The following is a 19607-nucleotide window of genomic DNA, read 5'->3' as shown; positions in this document are numbered from 1 at the left end:
CAACAACTTGAAAAAGAGCAAACCAGTGGCGCAAACACCTAGTGCATTATCCAAGGTTTATTGAAAAAATTGAAAAGACGAAAACATACTCACAGACATAGCATGTATGTAAAGCTTTGTATGAGTAGCTCTGAGGAAAGGGATTTGTCCCCGAAATGTGTCAGCAAGCCAACCACACTGACAGTCTGAACACCCTGCCCTCTGTTGCGGCCATCTCTATTATCATACAAAGCTTTACATACATGCTATGTCTGTGAGTATGTTTTCGTCTTTTCAATTTTTTCAATAAACCTTGGATAATGCACTAGATGTTTGCGCCACCTGTTTGCTCTTTTTTTATGTTACCAGGATGCATATCAGAGATAATTGTCATTTATCTTTAATGACCTTAACACTTTGGAAATTTATGTATGCAGTTATTTTTGTTCATCTTTGAAAGTACCTATCACTTTATTTCCATTAATTTAGTGCTGATAATTCTTTCCTTCATAAATGTTCCGGAGGAATAACAATTTTTGTGTTTTACATCAAATGCATACCCGCTATGTAAAACCTGAAGTGTTACACTCTTCCCTAGTTAACTGGCAGCTGCTGATCATAAGTTGCACTAGGCAAGTTTATGATTTTTCTGTTTTTCACTGAAGTGGAAGCAAAGCTGAATATAATTCGACTTTGGTTACAGTGGAAGATGTCCTTTCACTTTCTTGACTTTTTTGTGCCTAATCACAAAAAAATGCAACTGCATTCTAATAAAATAAAAATGGCTTAAAGGATAAGTTCACCTTTTCGGGCAGAATTTCACTTTTCATAATAAATATAAGCATTTTCCAATTCCATTGCTGGCCCCACCATCCCAATGTGCTTTTCTCTCTCACTTACTTTATCCACAAGAGGTTTAAAATCTTGTCAGTTTATGTGAATTTTTGAAATGGCTTTCAAATTCCATCACTTCCTGTAGAATCTAGATCATCTCTCAGCATTCACTTCCTGTAGGCCATCTCCCAGAAACCTTCACTTCTTTGTTGAATCACAGAAGAGAGTGTGATAGGATGTGTTCATCACTCTGGTCCACACCTCCCTCATTACAATACTACCTTCCACCCACTTTCTATACAATCTGATTGTACAATCTCCTTTTGATCTCCCATCAGCTATGTAGTACAAGGACCTGTCTGATTTGATATACAAATTGAATAGATTGTTCAGATGTGTCCTCCTATTTCATACTTCTGGTAAATCTAACAAATTGTACAGAGACTGTACAATCATATTGCATAGTGTATGGCCATCTTTATACAAGTACATAGGAGGGAGTGGACAGAGACACTCAGTTGTCAGGCTCCGTTCACATCTCCATGTAGTGAAAACTCACATTCCTGCGTGTGTTTGTTTTGGGTGTTTTGGAGTGTTTTTACTTGTCATGCATAGGACAGGCCATTTACTTGAATGGGTTTCCCTTCACATAACTATTTTCTGCAACAGAGGTACATTAATGGTATATTGGTACATAGAGGAGTTGGATTTTAGAAAGAAAAAGGTGAACTTAGCCTTTAACCCATTCAGTTAGCTGTAAGAAAAGAAAATGGTAGCTTTTATGACTGCTAGAATGGCAGTCTATACATTTTACTATCCTCCTTATATAAGACACGTGATGGTCATGAGGAATCTAAAGTGACTCAATATGCCTTAAATCATCCACAATTTCTATTATGCAAGACCCAAGGTGATTGGGTATGTGTTGTTTCCTTATTTTATATAATGTTTAGTATTTTCCGTTGCAGTATTACAGAGCTGAAATCGAAGCATTACACTCTTCAGGAACAACGGCAGTGGTCAAATTTAGTGATTATGGCAATTATGAAGAAGTACTATTGGACAACATCAAACCTATTCAAGCAGAGGCATGGGTAAATAATAACATATTTCCATTATTTCCATGGTAGAATACATAAAAATGTCCTGAATGAATGCACTTTAGCCTTGTTTTCAACTGAAAGAAAATTATGCTGTTGGAGAAAGAAATAAACACAATTACCAAATACAGCTAGAGGGGTCACAAACATCAAAAGTATAATTTCACTGAAGTTTCCTGTCCACACCACTCCTCATCTCCCTTCTTCACAACATGCCCCTCTACTTTTTCCTCTCCTTTCCAAAACTTTTCTCTCTACTCTCCTCTGCACACATCTGTTTTCCACATCTTTTACTCTTTCCACCTCATGGATGTTGTTTTCTCTTTATACCTGTCCTTTCCACATACTCTCTCCACACCTCTACGCTCTACACTTCTCTGTACTCTTTTCTTCTCCCATCTACTTTTTTTCTCCCCTTTTCACACCTTTACCCTTTAGACTTCTCTCTACTCTCTTTTTCCTCACCTCTACTCTCTCTACCTCCCTTCTCTTCTACTGTTTTCTCTCCACACCCCTCTTCTCTTTTCTGTTTTTCTTCACCTCTCAACATATCTCTGCACCACTATCTTTCCTGTCCATTCCATACCTCTAACTCGTCCTTTAAGCTTTTCTCCTTGCATCTTCTACCTACATCTCACTTTCTTTTTCTTACTACATTTCTCTCTCCTCCTTTTCTATGCTGCCCCAATCTTTTTTTCTGGCACATCTATAAACTGGCGTTCCTACACATTTGTCAGTAGGAGTATTAGATATTTTGCTTTTCTTGTATGCCATAGGAGAACAAATGTTTACACCTGACATGGAACATTGGGTATAATATGAACTGTTTAAGACAAAAAAATAACTAATGGACTTTTTAGGCACATAAACTCAGTACACACAGAATAAAAACAATGTTGGTTTATTATCAGCATGTTTACCCCACCAACCAAAATTACAGGTTCATTCCAAAGGAAGTTAGGTAGAGATGGTGGACACAGTTTACTTCTTTCAGAGGATGGGGAATATCCAAGCTGTGTGAAAAACGCTTTTTATTGTAGTCCTTTACTTCTTTTTTTGTCATAAATATCTTCAATTGGGACGTGGCACTATGACTTTTCCCTGGGATGACCTCCTACCACCCAATGGTTGCCCTACTTCCTTTTTTCTAACCATACAATACAATATGAACTGGTCTTCACAGGAATAGAAAATACAATACATTTATTATAACATTACTTGTGGGATAGCTGTTCACTTAACTAGATGCCCAAACTGAACCTCTGGACAAGTATTCATCCAACACTTAATTCATATTGTAGGGCAACCTTTGTAGTAAAATTTCTTAGTTGTGCTACCAAATACTTATTTTCTCTCTCTTTCAAACAATGCTGCTATGCAACTATTAAGGGTTTGCTGGATCTTGTGAATATTCTGACAGGGTATATGTCCTGCCATTTAAATAAATTTCATGCGAAGCAAGATATGTATATCTACGTCATGCAACATATGTTTCGTACATGTATATGCATATACATGCAAAGGCCCCTCATTGAATCTCTCTACAGTTTGTGTTCTAGTAAGGTTCCTTGTAGTTGATGTGGCAGAATAAAATAATTGGCACATTTTACCTTTTTGTTTGGTGTACTTCAGTCATATGGCAAAATTGTTAACTTAGAATAAAATGGCCGTACCATATAAAATTTGCTGTTTAAACAGTAGTTTCCTTTATGTTTTATTTACTTAACCGCACATTAACTTTGCTGATCAATATTAATTTGTGCCATGGTGTAATCTCAGGAGTGTAAACAGGAAAATCAATGTGCCGTAATTTATGTATTTCTCATTTAGTTGCTTGCTATAAGTCACCTTACTACATGTTACTCATTCAGTTGCTTGCCTTTCTCTTGTTTTCACTCTAGCTGTAACAGTTATTCTGTAGATAGCCAGGTTGTAGTGTGCCTCATTTGTCACAAGTGTCTGAAGGGAAAATTGTCTTAAACCGCTTGTCAATTTAGAGAAGTCCTTTTCGTAAGACAGTTATCAAAGTGGAGTTTAAAATCTCATTGGTTTCTACAATTTTTAATTAGATACACTGGATCTACAGCCAGCTCGTTCAAAATGATCTCACGTTCTATACATTTAAACTGTCCAAACACAGGCAGATAGGGAAGGGGACATTTTTAAGACTGATTAGCTTGTGGCTAGAATTCTACTTTAAATTATGTAATTGCAACTTGAAAAACAGATCCCTGTAAACATGAACTTTCTAAACAGCACAAATAGTGACACAGTATATTAATTGCTAGTAGTAGGTAATTGGAATGTTTCCATTGTGTAATAATTTTAAATAAGTGTTTGTTTTTTGTTTACATAATTGTAGGTTAATAAAGTTTTAACTGAACTGAATAGCCAATCCCCTAAAAAGCACAATAGAAAATCATATATAAACAATAGGAATATATTTCATTTTCATCCCAAATTAATCTAGGGCCCTGTTGACATGCCTCTTATTTTTAATACAACATACTGCTATAAAGGTTTACTCTTCTTTAGGAATATCTGAGATCTGTGGCTTCAGTCAATCTCCATTACTATCTGGTTATTTTTTAAATGAATTTATTTCTAAAGTTTATCTCTCTATTTACAATACATTTCATCCCAAATTAACATTTAGTGATTAGTATTACAGAATCTAATGGTCTTGACTTTTAGTCATAATAATTCTTTAATGTCACCTGTGGGAGACAAACATTTAATGTAGTAAAAAAAAAATGGTTATGACATACTTCTTCACAACCTGACATCAAATACACTAGACTACGATGTAATATTTGTAGAGGCAAAATGGATATTTAGGTTGAAGGACAGGTTCATCTTTTGTATCATGGTACATGTTAACCCATGTATAGGGTGTAACATGATGCTGTGCTCCAATCCCTGCACCCCCCGATACTCCACTGTGAAACAGGCGGGGGGTCCTCTCCTCGCACCTGCTGCCACAATTTAAAAACAGCACGGCTGTGTGGGGCTCAGCCCACACAGCCACTTAATTCATTCACACAGATCTGTAAATGAATGAACTACCAGTATCCTCTTCCATTGCACAGACCATAAGTGGATCACGTATGCAATGCTTTACAGGATGAAGTTTAAAAAAAAAATAATAAATGCACTTTTTTTTTTTTTTAACCTGCAAAATCATGTGCGCTTATTTTTTTGCTCCAGTACTGCATCTGTCCCCCACCTTTCCTAAGACTAAGAACTGAGTGATCAAAGACCGCTGATCGCTTGGTTCTCAGTTTTCAGTGAGCAGAGAGCAGTTACTGTCAGTAACCAGCTGTCAGCTCTGCTCCTCCAGCACTCACTGAGTGCTGGGCTGTGGAGGGGGGCAAGAGCAGCTGGCTCAGGCTTTAAGCGGCTTGAAAGTTACAAAGATTTTGTGCACACATCTGGTTGTGTTCAGATTTGGGATAGTAGTACTTACCATACTGCCCTACTGTATATTATAGAGAGGCAGTATCTTGATAGCCTGATTGTGAATGTGTTATGTTCAAGATTACTTTATGTTCAAGATTATTTTAATTACTCAAGTACTCATTTTATAGATTTAAATTTGTATTTAAAGTGCCTTTGTTTTGTGTGATTTCTGTTTTTATATGGTATTTGTATTAGTTATGTTTATTTTACTAGAAAATGTAACCTTTTTTCCAAGTCAGATTCAGCTTGTTACTATAATATTACTTCATCTTGTTATTGCAGTTTTTTAGGAACATTCTTAAGAAAGTGCATGCCTAGTAATGACAAACAGCCTACCATTTCTAATTATATCTTTATTGTTAGCATGAATGGTTGTATAGTTAATTATCTCCTTCTGACTTTGACTGATTCACAATGCAATTTTCTGCTAGGATAATGGCAGCAAGGAAACCAAGGAACATTATTCCAATGGATAAAAAAGCTAGATCTGTATAATGGCCAGTGTTAGACAAAGCCTATAAACATTAACCTCAACTCATTATCTTCCCAGTATAAATGCTGTGCTCAGTTGTTCATGAGTTAGCTTTTGCTAGTATTGTTTTAGAAAAAAGACTTTCAGTTTAATCTTTTGCATGCATTTTGAATCAACAAAACTCATATGGCTATTCATTCTTTGATCTGAAATATTGATCTCCCCAGACTGCCTATGCCTGGAACATATACTTCTGTCACTTATAGTAGAATGTTTTTATATTCTTGGGTTGGTTCAGAAAATAATGTGCTGAATTCTGAAACCTTGGTATAATCAATGCAGTACATTAGATTGACCAGTTAAGACGTACTGTTAAATGAAAATGGGAACAAATTTGGAAGCTAACTGCTCCCCAAGGTAAAGTAACTTTCAGTGCTTGTGTACCGAATTGCTAAAGCCTTTTATGATTTTTGTAGATGTTGATAGCAGGTCATGGCACAGGGCAGCCATTACTTTTATAGTAGCATGTTCTAATCATTATTTTTTCAGGCCATTGGGTATAATTGCATGATCCTTCTGCTGTAACTTCCCACCCTCAGCTTCACAAGTATCTGCTTTATGCCAAAGTTCTTTATATTCTTTTATCACAAGTAATGTGATGCAGAAAATAACTGTAGTGTAAATGTTAAAGTAGTAATAAACCCTCATTGTTTTTTTAGGTTAACACATTGAGTACAATAAAATAAGCATTCCCCAGTAAACTATTTGCTAAAATTTTTACCCCAGCACCCACAGTTTACACTTTCAACACTGCTGGTTTTTGCTCACTACTGCAACTTCTGATCTTTAGAAGATAGACAGTGCAGTCTCCAGTCAGTCTTTTAGCTTGGAGAAAGGAGGGGGTAGATGGGGGGGGGGGGCAGGGGAGTTCATTGCTATCTTGGCTGAGGGGCTGTGTGTTTCTATTGATGCACACAATGTTGGGAAAAACAAGGACCACCCCAAAAAAGGAAACCTGGGGCAGTGCTCCTGGCATTAGCTTAAGCAGGAACATAGGCAAAAATAAAGGATAAAGAAGCTACATACCCAGTAAGTGATTAAATCGGCTGAGGAGACTGCTTAAAAAATCAGTTTAATATCACTTTACTTTCATGTTCAATTCTTTTAAATCTGCAATTCTCATTAAATAATACCTGGTGACCAATGCTGGGAAAAGGTCACCTAGTGCCTAGGGTGAAAATGCCAAGATTTAATTAGGTCAAAACAGAAGTCACTCATAGCTGTCTTTCCAGCCCCACCCCCTCCCTTTGTCCCAAGTGTATACATATTGTAAAGTTTTGGGTTGTTTAGCTCAGGGTAACAATTACTAGTGAGTAGAGTCCAGGCCAGAAATTATCATTTAAGGGCTTGTTGGCCCACTTTTATTAACCACTTCCTGACTGCCCAGTAGCAGAACTACTGCTGCAGGCCTGCTCAAAATCATATATATATATATATATATATATATATATATATACATACACATGATTTTGTAGTTCCGGGTAGGGGCACACGCCGCAATTGGCAGCCACAGCTGTTGATGACCGGGTCCCGGACGGTGATTCCCTGCCAGCACCCGGCTGTCGCCAAGGAACACTGATGGGGGAGAGGTCTGTATGTAAACAATACAGATCTCTCCCCTGTCAGCTCCAGCACACTGCTTTGTATAGCTCTGCATTTTACACAGTAAAATGCAGCACACAGTAAAACACACAGCACACTGGTAACACTTTGATTGCCCCAGATGTTAACCCCTTCCTGCTCAGTGTCATTAGTACAGTGTCAGTGCTTTTTATTAGCACTGATCACTGTATTAGTGTCACTAGGGATGTCATTGATAGTTAGTCAGTCCCCCCCCGTGTCAGAATGCCTGCCACAGTCCTGCTATAAATCTCTGATCGCTGCCATTATTAGTATAAAAAATAATTCCAATATATATATACCGCCATTTGTAGACGCTATAACTTTCATGTATACCAATTAATTTACATGTACTTGGAATTTTGTTTTAGCAAAGACATGTAGCACAATACATTTTGGCCTAAATTTATGACGAAATTTGATTTTTAAAATTTTTTTGCTGGATATGTTTTATAGCAAAAAGTCAATAATATATATATTTTTTTTTTTCAAAATTGTTGGTCTTTTTTTGTTTATAGTGCATAAAATAAAAAACACACAGGCGATCATATACCACTGAAAGAAAGCTCCATTTGTGGGGAAAAAAGGACATAAACTTCATTTGGGTGCTGCGCTGCATGACTGCGCGATTGTCAGTTAAAATAACGCAGTGCTGTATCGCAAACAAATGGATGGTCAGGAAAGGGGGGTAAATCCTCTGGAGGGCAGGTGGTTAAAGAAAACAAAAAAAGTCCGTACAATGTATGTATTCCATGCGGGGGTATCCACCATCAATTCAAAACAAAATCCAGCCTCCTGGCTTTCTTTAGCAGCACCGCTTCTCAGACATTATTCCTCGGTCCTCTTGACCATACACATGCAAACATTGTACCTTGGTTAGCCCTCTGTCAAACTGCATTGTGCTCCCATGCACGCTTGTGGCTGCTCCCTTATATCCACATGAGCCCTTCAGGAGGGTGGAGCCCAGATCCCTGGTATTGCACGATCAGTGTCTTGGCTATTCCTAAACCCTGGTCCCAGGATTGGAGCTTTCGTCCTACCCAGATCACTGCGAAATCTCCGAGTTCCAGATCCCAAACAGAGTTTTACCAAAGAAACTAAAAAAACTGTTTCCTCCAACCTAAACAAACACCCTGGATCATCTCAACCTACCGTATTTTCCGGCGTATAAGACGACTTTTCAACCCATGAAAATCTTCTGAAAAGTCGGGGGTCGTCTTATACGCCGGTATACGGCGAGCCGGTGTCAGGGCGGCACTTTTTCGAGGGGCGGCGCCGCCCCCCCTCCTCCTCCAATGGACACTAAGTACAGGGGTGGACAGAAGAGCTGCTGTACCTTACCTGGCTCCGGTCCCGGTCCCACGACGATCCGGTCCAGGAAGCGCGGCTGCGCCTTCTTTCAGTTCGGCCGCTCGATGGTCGCGCTGCCGCTCGGCTCCACCTCCTCACCAGTGATTGGGCGCCAGCACTGGAAAGGCACACAGGCGACCAATTACCGGCGAGGAGGCGGAGCCGAGCGGCCCCGTGAAAATCAAGCAGCCGAACTGAAGGAAGGAGCAGCCGCTCCTCTCCCCCACTGACACTAACGATGGGGCACTATTCCTCCCCCACTGACACTAACGATGGGGCACTATTCCTCCCCCACTGACACTAACGATGGGGCACTATTCCTCCCCCACTGACACTAACGATGGGGCACTATTCCTCCCCCACTGACACTAACGATGGGGCACTATTCCTCCCCCACTGACACCAACGATGAGGCACTGTTCCTCCTCCCCACTGACACCAACGATGGGGCACTGTTCCTTCCCCACTGACACCAACGATGGGGCACTGTTCCTTCCCCACTGACACCAACGATGGGGCACAATTCCTCCTCCCCACTGACACCAATGATGGGGCACTATTCTCCCCACTGATACCAACGATGGGGCACTATTCCTCCTCCCCACTGACACCAACGATGGGGCACTATTCTCCCCACTGATACCAACGATGGGGCACTATTCTCCCCACTGATACCAACGATGGGGCACTGTTCCTCCTCCCCACTGACACCAACGATGGGGCACTATTCTCCCCACTGATACCAACGATGGGGCACTATTCCTCCTCCCCACTGACACCAATGATGGAGCACTATTCCTCGCACTGACACTAATGATGGGACACTATTCCTCCCACTGACACCAATGATGGGGCACGATTCTTCCCACAGTGGGAGGAATAGTGTCCCATCATTGGTATCAGTGGGAGGAATAGTGCCCCATCATTGGTGTCAGTGGGAGGAGTAGTGCCTCATCATTGGTATCAGTGGGAGGAATCGTGCCCCATCATTGGTGTCAGTGGGAGGAATAGCACCCCATCATTGGAATACCATACTGAAATAGCATACCATATTGAAATCAAATCTGATCTTTTTTCATTTTTATTTGGTGTGCGTTGGAAGAGGGGTAGTCTTATACGGCGAGTATAGCTCAAACCCTATATTTTAACAGGAAAAGTAGGGGGTCGTCTTATACGCCCAGTCGTCTTATACGCCGGAAAATACGGTACCTTGTTGAGAATCCTGGGTGAAATAATATCCTTTTTACATCATGACAGATCGCTACACTGCACAATATATTACATGTAATATTACAGTAATGAGTATGTAGTATGTAACAGGGTGTATGTGTTTATAAAAGCAGTTCCTGTGTTACGTGTGTAGTATAAACAGAGCATGATGTGCAGTAAGAAGTAGTGAGAAGTGTTCTTATACATGAATGGTACCTATTTCTTCCTGCGATATGTGCTGAATTTACAGGCTTTGATACTTCAGAGCTGTGACAATTCCCGTTCTACACACTATTTGCTGCATAGTATTTTGCCATTGTATTGGCTTGACAAGTATAATTTGTATGTGCTTTTTTTCTTTTCAATAAACGAAGTTTAAAAAAAGAAAAAAGAAGAAGAGGTAGCGAGAAGACATACTTTGAAAACCATGAGTGTATTGCAGGAGTAGTGGAATTTACTTTTGCTAGAGCGACTCAGAACCCGGTGGGAAGAACAGAAACAGCCTGTAATCTGGTACTTGCACTGGATCCTGTGATAGTTGCTCACTTTGGAAAATGAGTTGCATCACGTGAGTTAGCGACGGAGTGCTAAACAAGTCCAGGGGCTTGATCTTGAATATTCGATCTACCTATGGGCAGGCTGGTTGTACTGGAGTCGATCCATTGGTCAACTATAGTACAACCGGCCAGTTGGGTTTTTATCATGCAATCACTGCCAGTGGCTATAGCTGGCAGCAGTGATCAGTGTGTTTTGCCGCCAGGGAAAGCTTCCCACCAGCAGAACACAATAGCGCTGCGGGAGGTATTCCCCCATGAACACTGATTGTGTTGATGGGGGAATCGAGCGATTTTCTTTCATTCTACTTGTAGCAGAAGGAAAGAAAACTGCATAATCCATGGGCTGTTTAAATTGCCCCTATTTGGGTTACTTAGTGCTGGTTCCTGTCCTTTGTGCTGTAAGGAACATGAGCACAGTTTGCATTAGTTCATAGCCACACCTCAGGATGGCACACTGCACATGTGTGGGCACTGATACATATTTTGCTGTGTGTAAATCGATATGCAGCTAAACCCCTCTATTTTGCAAGGCTGGATGTAATCCTGCAGCTTTATTAATAAAAATATTGTGGGTGAAACTATTGGGAAAAACAGATACATAAAATGTATGAAACATACAAAATACAATTAAATAACTAGGCTGCAGATGGCAATAAATCCATGCTCACCAGCTATGCTGCCTGTCGGAGATGTAGGTTTAGTCTACCAACTTGTGCTGCAGGGATGATGGCTGGTTTCCACTCCCTCACTTTTTAAGATGGAGTCTGAGCTCCCAGGATGTACCTACGTTCTTTTCTCAGAATGAGGGATGATGGGAGATCTTATTAGAGCTAAACAGTCTCTAACTTATGTAAAACAGTAAATCTACTCCGGGCTCCATCTAGTGGCCAATTTTAATATTGCAGGGAGAACAAGCATAATCCATTTCTCTGCAGAAGGCAGAACAGGCACCATCTAGGATTTGTCCCTTTCTGGACTGGGAACCAACCACACAGGATGCACCCCAAAGCAGATCCACATCTATACATCACAGGCCGCATGATGAGTCTTGAGTTTGGTGCTTGAATCCGGGAAGTTCTTCCTTTGGGACGTTTTCATGACATATGCCAGCCTATTGGGCTGCGAAGGAGTCCTAGATACCGTCTGGGCTCTGCAACCCAGGGAACTTTGGTTATCCCTTCAATGCTGGACCTCTCATCTGCGAGGTAATCTGACTAGGATTCAGTTAGACAATGCCAAGGCAGTGGTTTACATCAACCATCAGGGAAGAATGAGAGTCTCTTGGATCAATGAGAAGGAGATCTGATTCTGTGTTGGGCAGAATTTCAAATTCCAGCCCATTCTACCGTGCGTATCACAGGCATGGTAAATTGACAGGCAGGCATATTCACTGGAGGAAAGCAGACTGAGTTCCTAACATCGCTAGAGAACTGACCACACTGTGCTCTCCTACCTAGTGTGGTCACTGTTTAATAGGAAAGCAGGGACGGGCAGGAACACCAGGAATTTTATAAAAAGGAAGCAATACAAAGAGAACAAGATACGTTTTCATACAATTACAGTTGTGTTCAAAATAATAGCAGTGTGTTGAAAATAGAGAATAAAGCTCAAAATCCTTCTAATAGCTTTTATTTCCATACACACAAATGCATTGGGAACACTACACATTCTATTCCAAATCAAAACATGAAGAAAAATATATCAAATTTGTGTTGTTCCTCTAAAAAAAAAGAAAATTGAAGAAAAGTGAATATTAGACTGTTCAAAAAAATAGCAGTGTTTGTATTCTTTACAAACTCAAACATTCACTATATAAACTGAAAAATGTTTGAAGATTTTGCTTTCCTTTGAATCACTTAATATTTAGTTGTATAACCACTATTTCTGAGAACTGCTGTACATCTGTGTTGCATGGAGTCAACCAACTTCTGGCACCTGTGAACAGGTATTCCAGCCCAGGATGATTGGACTACATTCCACAGTTCTTCTCTATTTCTTGGTTTTGCCTCAGAAACTGCATTTTTTATGTCACCCCACAAGTTTTCTATTGGATTAAGATCTGGGGATTGGGCTGGCCACTCCATAACGTCGATCTTGTTGGTCTGGAACCAAGATGTTGCACGTTTACTGGTGTGTTTGGGGTCGTTGTCTTGTTGGAACACCCATTTCAAGGGCATTTCCTCTTCAGCATAAGGCAGCATGACCTCTTCAAGTATTCTGATGTATTCAAAGTGATCCATGATCCCTGGTATGTGATAAATAGGCCCAACATCGTAGTATGAGAAACATCCCCATATCATGATGCTTGCACAACCATGCTTCACTGTCTTCACAGTGTACTGTGGCTTGAATTCAGTGTTTGGGGGTCATCTGACAAACTGTCTCTGGTCACTAGACCCAAAAAGAACAATCTTACTTTCATCAGTCCACAAAATGTTGCGCCATTTCTTTTTAGGCCAGTCAATGTGCTTTTTGGCAAATTGTAACCTCTTCAGCATGTCTTTTTTTCAACAGTGGGACTTTGCGGGGGCTTCTTGCAGATAGCTTGGCTTCACATAGGCGTCTTCTAATTGTAACAGTACTCACAGGTAACTTTACACCTTCTTTGATCTTCCTGGAACTGATTATTGGCTGAGTCCTTGCCATTTTGGCTATTCTTCTATCCATTCGAATGGTAGTTTTTTGCTTTCTTCCACATCTTTCAGGTTTTGGTTGCCATTTTAACGCATTTGCGATCATTTTAGCTCAGCAGCCTATCATTTTCTGCACTTCTTTATATGTTTTCCCCTCTCCAATCAACGTTTTAATCAAGGTACACTGTTCTTCTGAACAATATCTGGAACGACCCATTTTCCTCAGAATTTCAGAGAGAAATGCACTGTAACCAGCATGTACAACATTTGCTGCCTTCCTTCCTTAAATAAGGGCAATAATTGCCACCTGTTTTTCAAAGAATGAATGACCTCACTAATAGAACTCCACACTGCTATTATTTGGAATATGTCCCTTTCAATTAGTGATTCAATTACACAGAATCAGCAGCATGCATGTCATGACTGTTGGGTCTGTTGGATTTCTATTACTCTACTACACCTGTTAGTAAATTATTTGCCATGTAGAAATATAATTTCTACCAAAAACAGTGATTGATCAGGTTAGTGATGTCTGACTGCTATTATTTTGAACACAACTGTATATGGTAGAGCAGGCACATATCAGGAATAGGAAATATTGGGATTACATATTGTTTAAGCTCATGAACTCAAGGGCATGGTGTCTCCCTTTCACTTCCAAAGTACTCTCCACCCAATAGGTTAGTGCTTCTTAGGCATTTCAATATTCAATATCTGTCCAGACTGCAAGGCTGCCACCTGGTCTTCTGTTCACTCTTTTGTTAGGTTTTACCAGGTGGACATTCTGGTGTTAGCAAATGTCATCTTTGGTTGTAAGGTGGCTCTGTTAGCTGTTGAGACCCCCTCTGTAAATACACCTTACAATCTGATTGTAGAATCCCACTTGTATCTACCAACAGTTAGGTAGTGCAAAATCCTGCCTGAATGGATAAAGATCGATTGGATAGTTCAGGGAGATCTTTTTATTAAATGATTTTGGTAGATCTAAGTTTTATTTTATAGAGATTGTATGGTCAAATTGTAATGTGTATGGTGAGTCGTAATCTGTTGGTTCTTGTGGGCTTGTGAACCTTTGTTTGCTGTGTTGCTCACTCCAAGTTAGACTTTTGGGCATCCCTTTTTGCCTGAGTTGTGTCCCTTAATGTATGATTAAGAAAGTAGGATTCCTGACTTAAACGTACAACCCTTTTCTTGGAGTACTTTATAGCACATAGGTGTCTCTCCTCTCTGTTTTCTTATGATCAACTCCAACTGTCGCTTTTACAAAACTGAGACATACTCGGTGTGAGAGGTGTTCTACTGGGCTGTCCTTAAGGCTCTGATCTCTTAGAGGTAGCAGCATAAAACTATGTACCTGAATACTTATCCTGTATCCCATAATGTACTCCAAGAAAAGGATTTTATGGTAAGTCAAAATTCCTATTTTTGCTCTAATAAATTAAAAGGTAATTATTTTTCAAAAATGGATGCCAGTCGTCTCCTCTTACCTTCTGATCTTTTACATATACAGTTGTGAAAAAATAGTTTTATCTGAAATAACCTTAAACTAACAAAAGTAATTTTTTGTCATAACATCTATCATTGTTTATCACATATTTAATAAAAATCATATTTTGCTTTTGATTTGTGGTTCAACAGAATAATTTAAATAATAAAACAAATAAAAGTGATGGGGCTGTTAATATTTATTAACCGTCTTTTCACACGGGCTTTCCTATCAGGCCAGTTTTTCAGGTGGACCTGATCAGAAGCTCCATGCAAATCTTTGACTAGGCGGATATAAATCAGTGTTTCTCAACTCCAGTCCTCATGGACCCCCAACAGGTCATGTTTTCAGGATTTCCATTATTTTGCACAGGTGATTTGATCAGTTTCACTGCCTTAGTAATTACCACAGCTGTTTCATCTGAGGGAAATCCTGAAAACATGACCTGTTGGGGGTCCATGAGGACTGGAGTTGAGAAACACTGATGTAAATGGATGTGTCTGTTTATATCTGCCTACCTCCCAGTCCATGAATGTCCAGAAAAAGAAAAGACAAAAAACAGTTAAGTACTCATTTTCCATTCTTCTGGACCCAAGTATAATGGATTGGAGGTAACCTGATTTAAATGAACACAAGTCCATTTACATCTAGCAGCCCATAGATTCATCACAGGTCCACAAACATCTGCCATCAAAATGCAGACAAAAAAATCGAATGGGCACAGATGTCACAAACTGATCTTTTTCCTATTCTGCTCTGAATTAGTGGGGGGTCTGTTCATGGATCCCTTGTTGAACAGAGCTGAGCACACCTTTGTGAAAGTACCCAGAGAGGCAGTTGCTGCAAACAAAGAATTTTCACTGTATATTTTTGGTCATTTTCCTGTTTGAGAACCCTTGACCTGGTAATGACACAGCGCTTTCTGACACTAGGTGGTACAGGTATTTCATTGTACCCTTCAGATTACACTGATGCACCTTTATCATCACTCAGCCGATCCACCCAGATGCCTGATCGGCAGGTGGCTCAGCCTCTCAGCACTCCTGCACAGCCAAAGAGTGAGTGCTGGAGGGGCTGAGCAGAAAGCTGGTGACCGAAGACTGGTCTTTGAAAGCTCAGTTCTGTCACTTAGAAGCAACGGGGGACAGATGCAGCATCCACTTAGGTGAGTATGTTGTATGTGGTTGAGTATTTTTTGTTTTTTTTCCCCCACACATCTCTTTTAAACTTAAAATAATTGCAACTGTATTTACAGTGAAATCAAGCTGCTTATACCTATGACATTCTGGTTTATACATTTCTTTATGATCTCCTCAGATAGCTCTCTCCATTCTTGTGCTACAAACAAACCTGTCTAATCCATATTAGAAAAGCTTAGTAGGTTAAAGCAGTATTAAACCCAACACTGAAAATGTAATTTATTGCAGCCTACCAATCCTTAGATGTGGTGGCATCAGTTTTATTTCCCCTCTGTTTTCCTTTGATGATCTGGGCATTAACACACATTCTGTATTAGAATGGCTACATAGCAGCAACAAAGACACCATTTTGACAGCAACTTTTATATTCTAGGAAGAGGGGAGTGTTAGATGCCCTAACAGATTCACATACACTAAGACATTGAAGCCAAACTCCTGTGTTGTTCCTTTTGTTATAAAGATAAAATCAAAAGCTGACAATTGTAAGCACCTCCATCAGTATTATACATCTCCAGGACAGCTTGTTCTGTTGAAAAACAATACTTACTGGCTAGATCACCAGGTGAAAATAAAGGAAAGAGAGCCTAAAAAAGAAAACTATTGGAGCCATCATCTAAGAATTGGTAAGCTGCAATACAATCGATATTTGCTTTTGGGTTTTATACCAGTTTAAAGTGTAACTAAAGGCAGAGAAGAAAGATTGCCATCACTTTGGGAATTTGTCACCGTCCCGTTATTTCTTACTTATTTTGAAAATTTTTGAATGTGACACTGCATTCCAGATGCAGAAAAACAAGCCCTAGTACTTACTCTATAAACACCAATTTTTCAAGTTCTGTATGGGGGTTTTGGAAAAGAAAGTTCTAAAGGCTGAGGTTTTTTTTAACCTTCATGCATTCTATGCACGTAGGTAAAAAACCTTCAGCGTGCAGTTTCCCCCCTAGCCCTCCCTAATACGTACCTGATCCCAATATTTATCCAGTGATGTGCTAAAGTGCAGCGGCTCTCCCAGGTCTCTGCTCCTCATTGGCTCAGACACAGCATTGGGAGCCATTGGCTCCCAATGCTGTCAATCACAGCCAGTGAGGAGTGAGCGGGGGCGGTGCTGAGCTGCACTCTGTGTGTCCCATAGATACACAGATGTGGCTCGGGAGCAAGTGGCTTGCACTGGCGCACTCGATGACGGGGAGTCAGTGGGGGACCCAAGAAGAGGATCAGGGCTGCTCTGTGAAAAACCCTTGCACAGATCAAGTAAGTATGATGTGTTTATTATTTTAAAGAAAAAAAAAATCAAGCCTATAGAATCACTTTAAAGCAGTTCTAAAGGCATTTTTTTTGAAAAATGCATATTTTTTTTTAATATTAAACATTTTATACTTACCTGCTCTTTTATGTGATATTGCACAGAGCAGCCCCTCACATCCTCTTCTGGTAACCCCCTCCGGCATTCTCCATTCCTCCTCTTCTGTGTGTGCTATCTTAGCAAGTTATGTGCTGTGGATGGACACATGCGGGCATGCTTCTGAGACGGGCTGTGTGACAGCAGCAAGAGCCAATGTCTCCCTCTCCTTTCAGTGTAGTGTAATAAGAGCAGGCAGAGGGGAGAGAAGACCTGCAGCCTATCACGGTGCTGGATCGATAGAGGACTAGGGTTAGTGTTTGGGTGGGAGGAGGGGGCACAGCAAGTTGCATAATGTTTTTTACCTTAATGTTGTGAAGACACATTAGCCCTCTGTGCTTAGCATACTGTATTGTCCGGGTAATGTCTTTGCTTTAGTTCCCAGGCTTAAACACTTGCTTGGTCCATGACAGTAGGTCACACTCTCCATGTTCAAGTGTGTCTTATATTCTATTTTTTATTAAAGCAATAGGAAGAGTAAGAGCACCTCAAAATTGGAACAAAACCTATATCTCCGAGGTGGGATTTCAGAACCTACCAATAAAATATCCTTTAATGTTAAAACAGAGAATGATTTTTGTAACTTAATCTTTAACCACTTCTATGCCGGGCACTTTTTCCCCCTTCCTGCCCAGGCCATTTTTCAGGTTTCAGCGCTCTCGCACTTTGAATGACAATTGCGTGGTCATACAACCTTGTACCCAAACTAAAATTTTATTATTTTCTTCACACAACTAGAGCTTTCTTTTGGTGGCATTTAATCAGCACTGGAGTTTTTATTTTTTGCTAAATTAACAAAAAAAGACTGAAAATGTTGAAAAAAAAAACACGTCAAAGTTTGCAAATAAATAATTGCTCTTCATAAATTTAGGCTAAGATGTATTCTGCTACATGTCTTTGGTGAAAATAACCCAAATTAGGATGTATTATTTAGTTTGTAGGAAAGTTATAGAGTTCACAAACTATGGTATATATTTGAATATTGATCAGTCCTGAAGTACTGATAGCAAATCTAATTTCTTGAGGTCCAAGAATGTCAGAACAGTACAGATATCCCCCAAATGACCACTTTTTGCCAAGTAGACAGCCCGACATATTTCATAAGAGGCATGGCAAGTTTTTTGAAGTTGTAATTTTTTTGTCATACTTTTTCGGAAAATGAAAGTAAAAAAATAATTTTCACTATATTTTTTTTTACATACTGTCACCAGTGCTGTCATCATATAACTGGCATGGCGGTGATCAGGGACACTGACTGGTTAGAGTTTGAAAAAAATATATAATTTAAAAAAAATAATAATAATTAATTTTTTAATTCGTTTTAATTTTTTATTACATTTTATTTTCTTTTTTTAAGATTTTGTTTCATATTTCACTATGACCAAAGTAGTACAATATTTTTTTTTTACACAATTTGCTTATAGCAAAGAATTACTTTGCTATAAGCAAGCATTTACCTGAATGAAACCGCTCTACTGAAAATCACTAATGACCTGCTAACCACCAAAGCTAATGGCCACTACTCGGTCCTTTTACTCCTTGACCTCTCCACGGCCTTCGAAACAGTTGACCACCCCCTCCTCCTTAATAAACTGCACTCCCTTGGCATCAGAGACTCCGCTCTCTCCTGGCTCTCCTCCTACCTATCCCAACGCTCCTTCAGCGTTACCTATAACGCTACCACCTCCCCCTCTCTGTTGGGGTCCCCCAAGGCTCGGTCCTCGGGCCCCATCTCTTCTCCATATACACCTCCTCCCTCGGCAAACTGATACACTCCCACAGCTTCAACTATCACCTCTACGCCGATGACACGTTAATTTACCTCTCCACCCCTCACCTCTTCAGTCTCCGCCCGTATCACCCACCTGCTGAACGACATATCAGACTGGATGTCGCTCCATTTCCTCAAACTGAACCTTTCCAAAACCGAGCTCCTAATATTCCACCCAACCCGTGCCCCCACCCTCTCCATCACGACCAACAACGCCACCATCAGTCACACCCCACAAACCAAAGTCCTAGGTGTCACTCTAAACTCAAACCTGTCCTTCCTACCCCATGTCCAATCGTTGGCAAACTCATGCAGGCTCCACCTCTGCAACATCTCCATCTCTGATTGGTTACAGCAGGTCACATGGTACTGGCAGCGGGGCCGGTACTCAGATCTGAAAAAATTCATATGGGTACAGTGTTGCATGACTGCGCAATTGTCAAAGTGTGACAGCGCAGAAAGCTGAAAATTGGCCTGGG

The 19607-nt window shown here is 40.2% G+C and overlaps 1 protein-coding gene across 2 annotated transcripts in view; it reads left to right on the top strand.

Moving 5' to 3' along the window:
* TDRD3 (tudor domain containing 3) overlaps nucleotides 1-19607 on the top strand; it is a 378807-nt gene that overhangs the window by 346164 nt on the left and 13036 nt on the right. For both annotated transcript variants that reach the window (XM_089668374.1, XM_089668381.1), the window contains one exon: nucleotides 1782-1907. In XM_089668374.1, the coding sequence (XP_089524500.1) occupies nucleotides 1782-1907 (126 nt within the window). The remainder of the gene's footprint in view (nucleotides 1-1781; nucleotides 1908-19607) is intronic.

The sequence above is a fragment of the Staurois parvus genome, unplaced genomic scaffold (genome assembly GCF_062004578.1).
Source record: "Staurois parvus isolate SC_StPar_1 unplaced genomic scaffold, SC_StPar_1.0 ptg000007l, whole genome shotgun sequence".
Lineage (NCBI taxonomy): Eukaryota > Metazoa > Chordata > Amphibia > Anura > Ranidae > Staurois > Staurois parvus.
The sequence above is the reverse complement of the archived record's forward strand: the minus strand, read 5'-3'. Positions and strand labels throughout refer to the sequence as shown.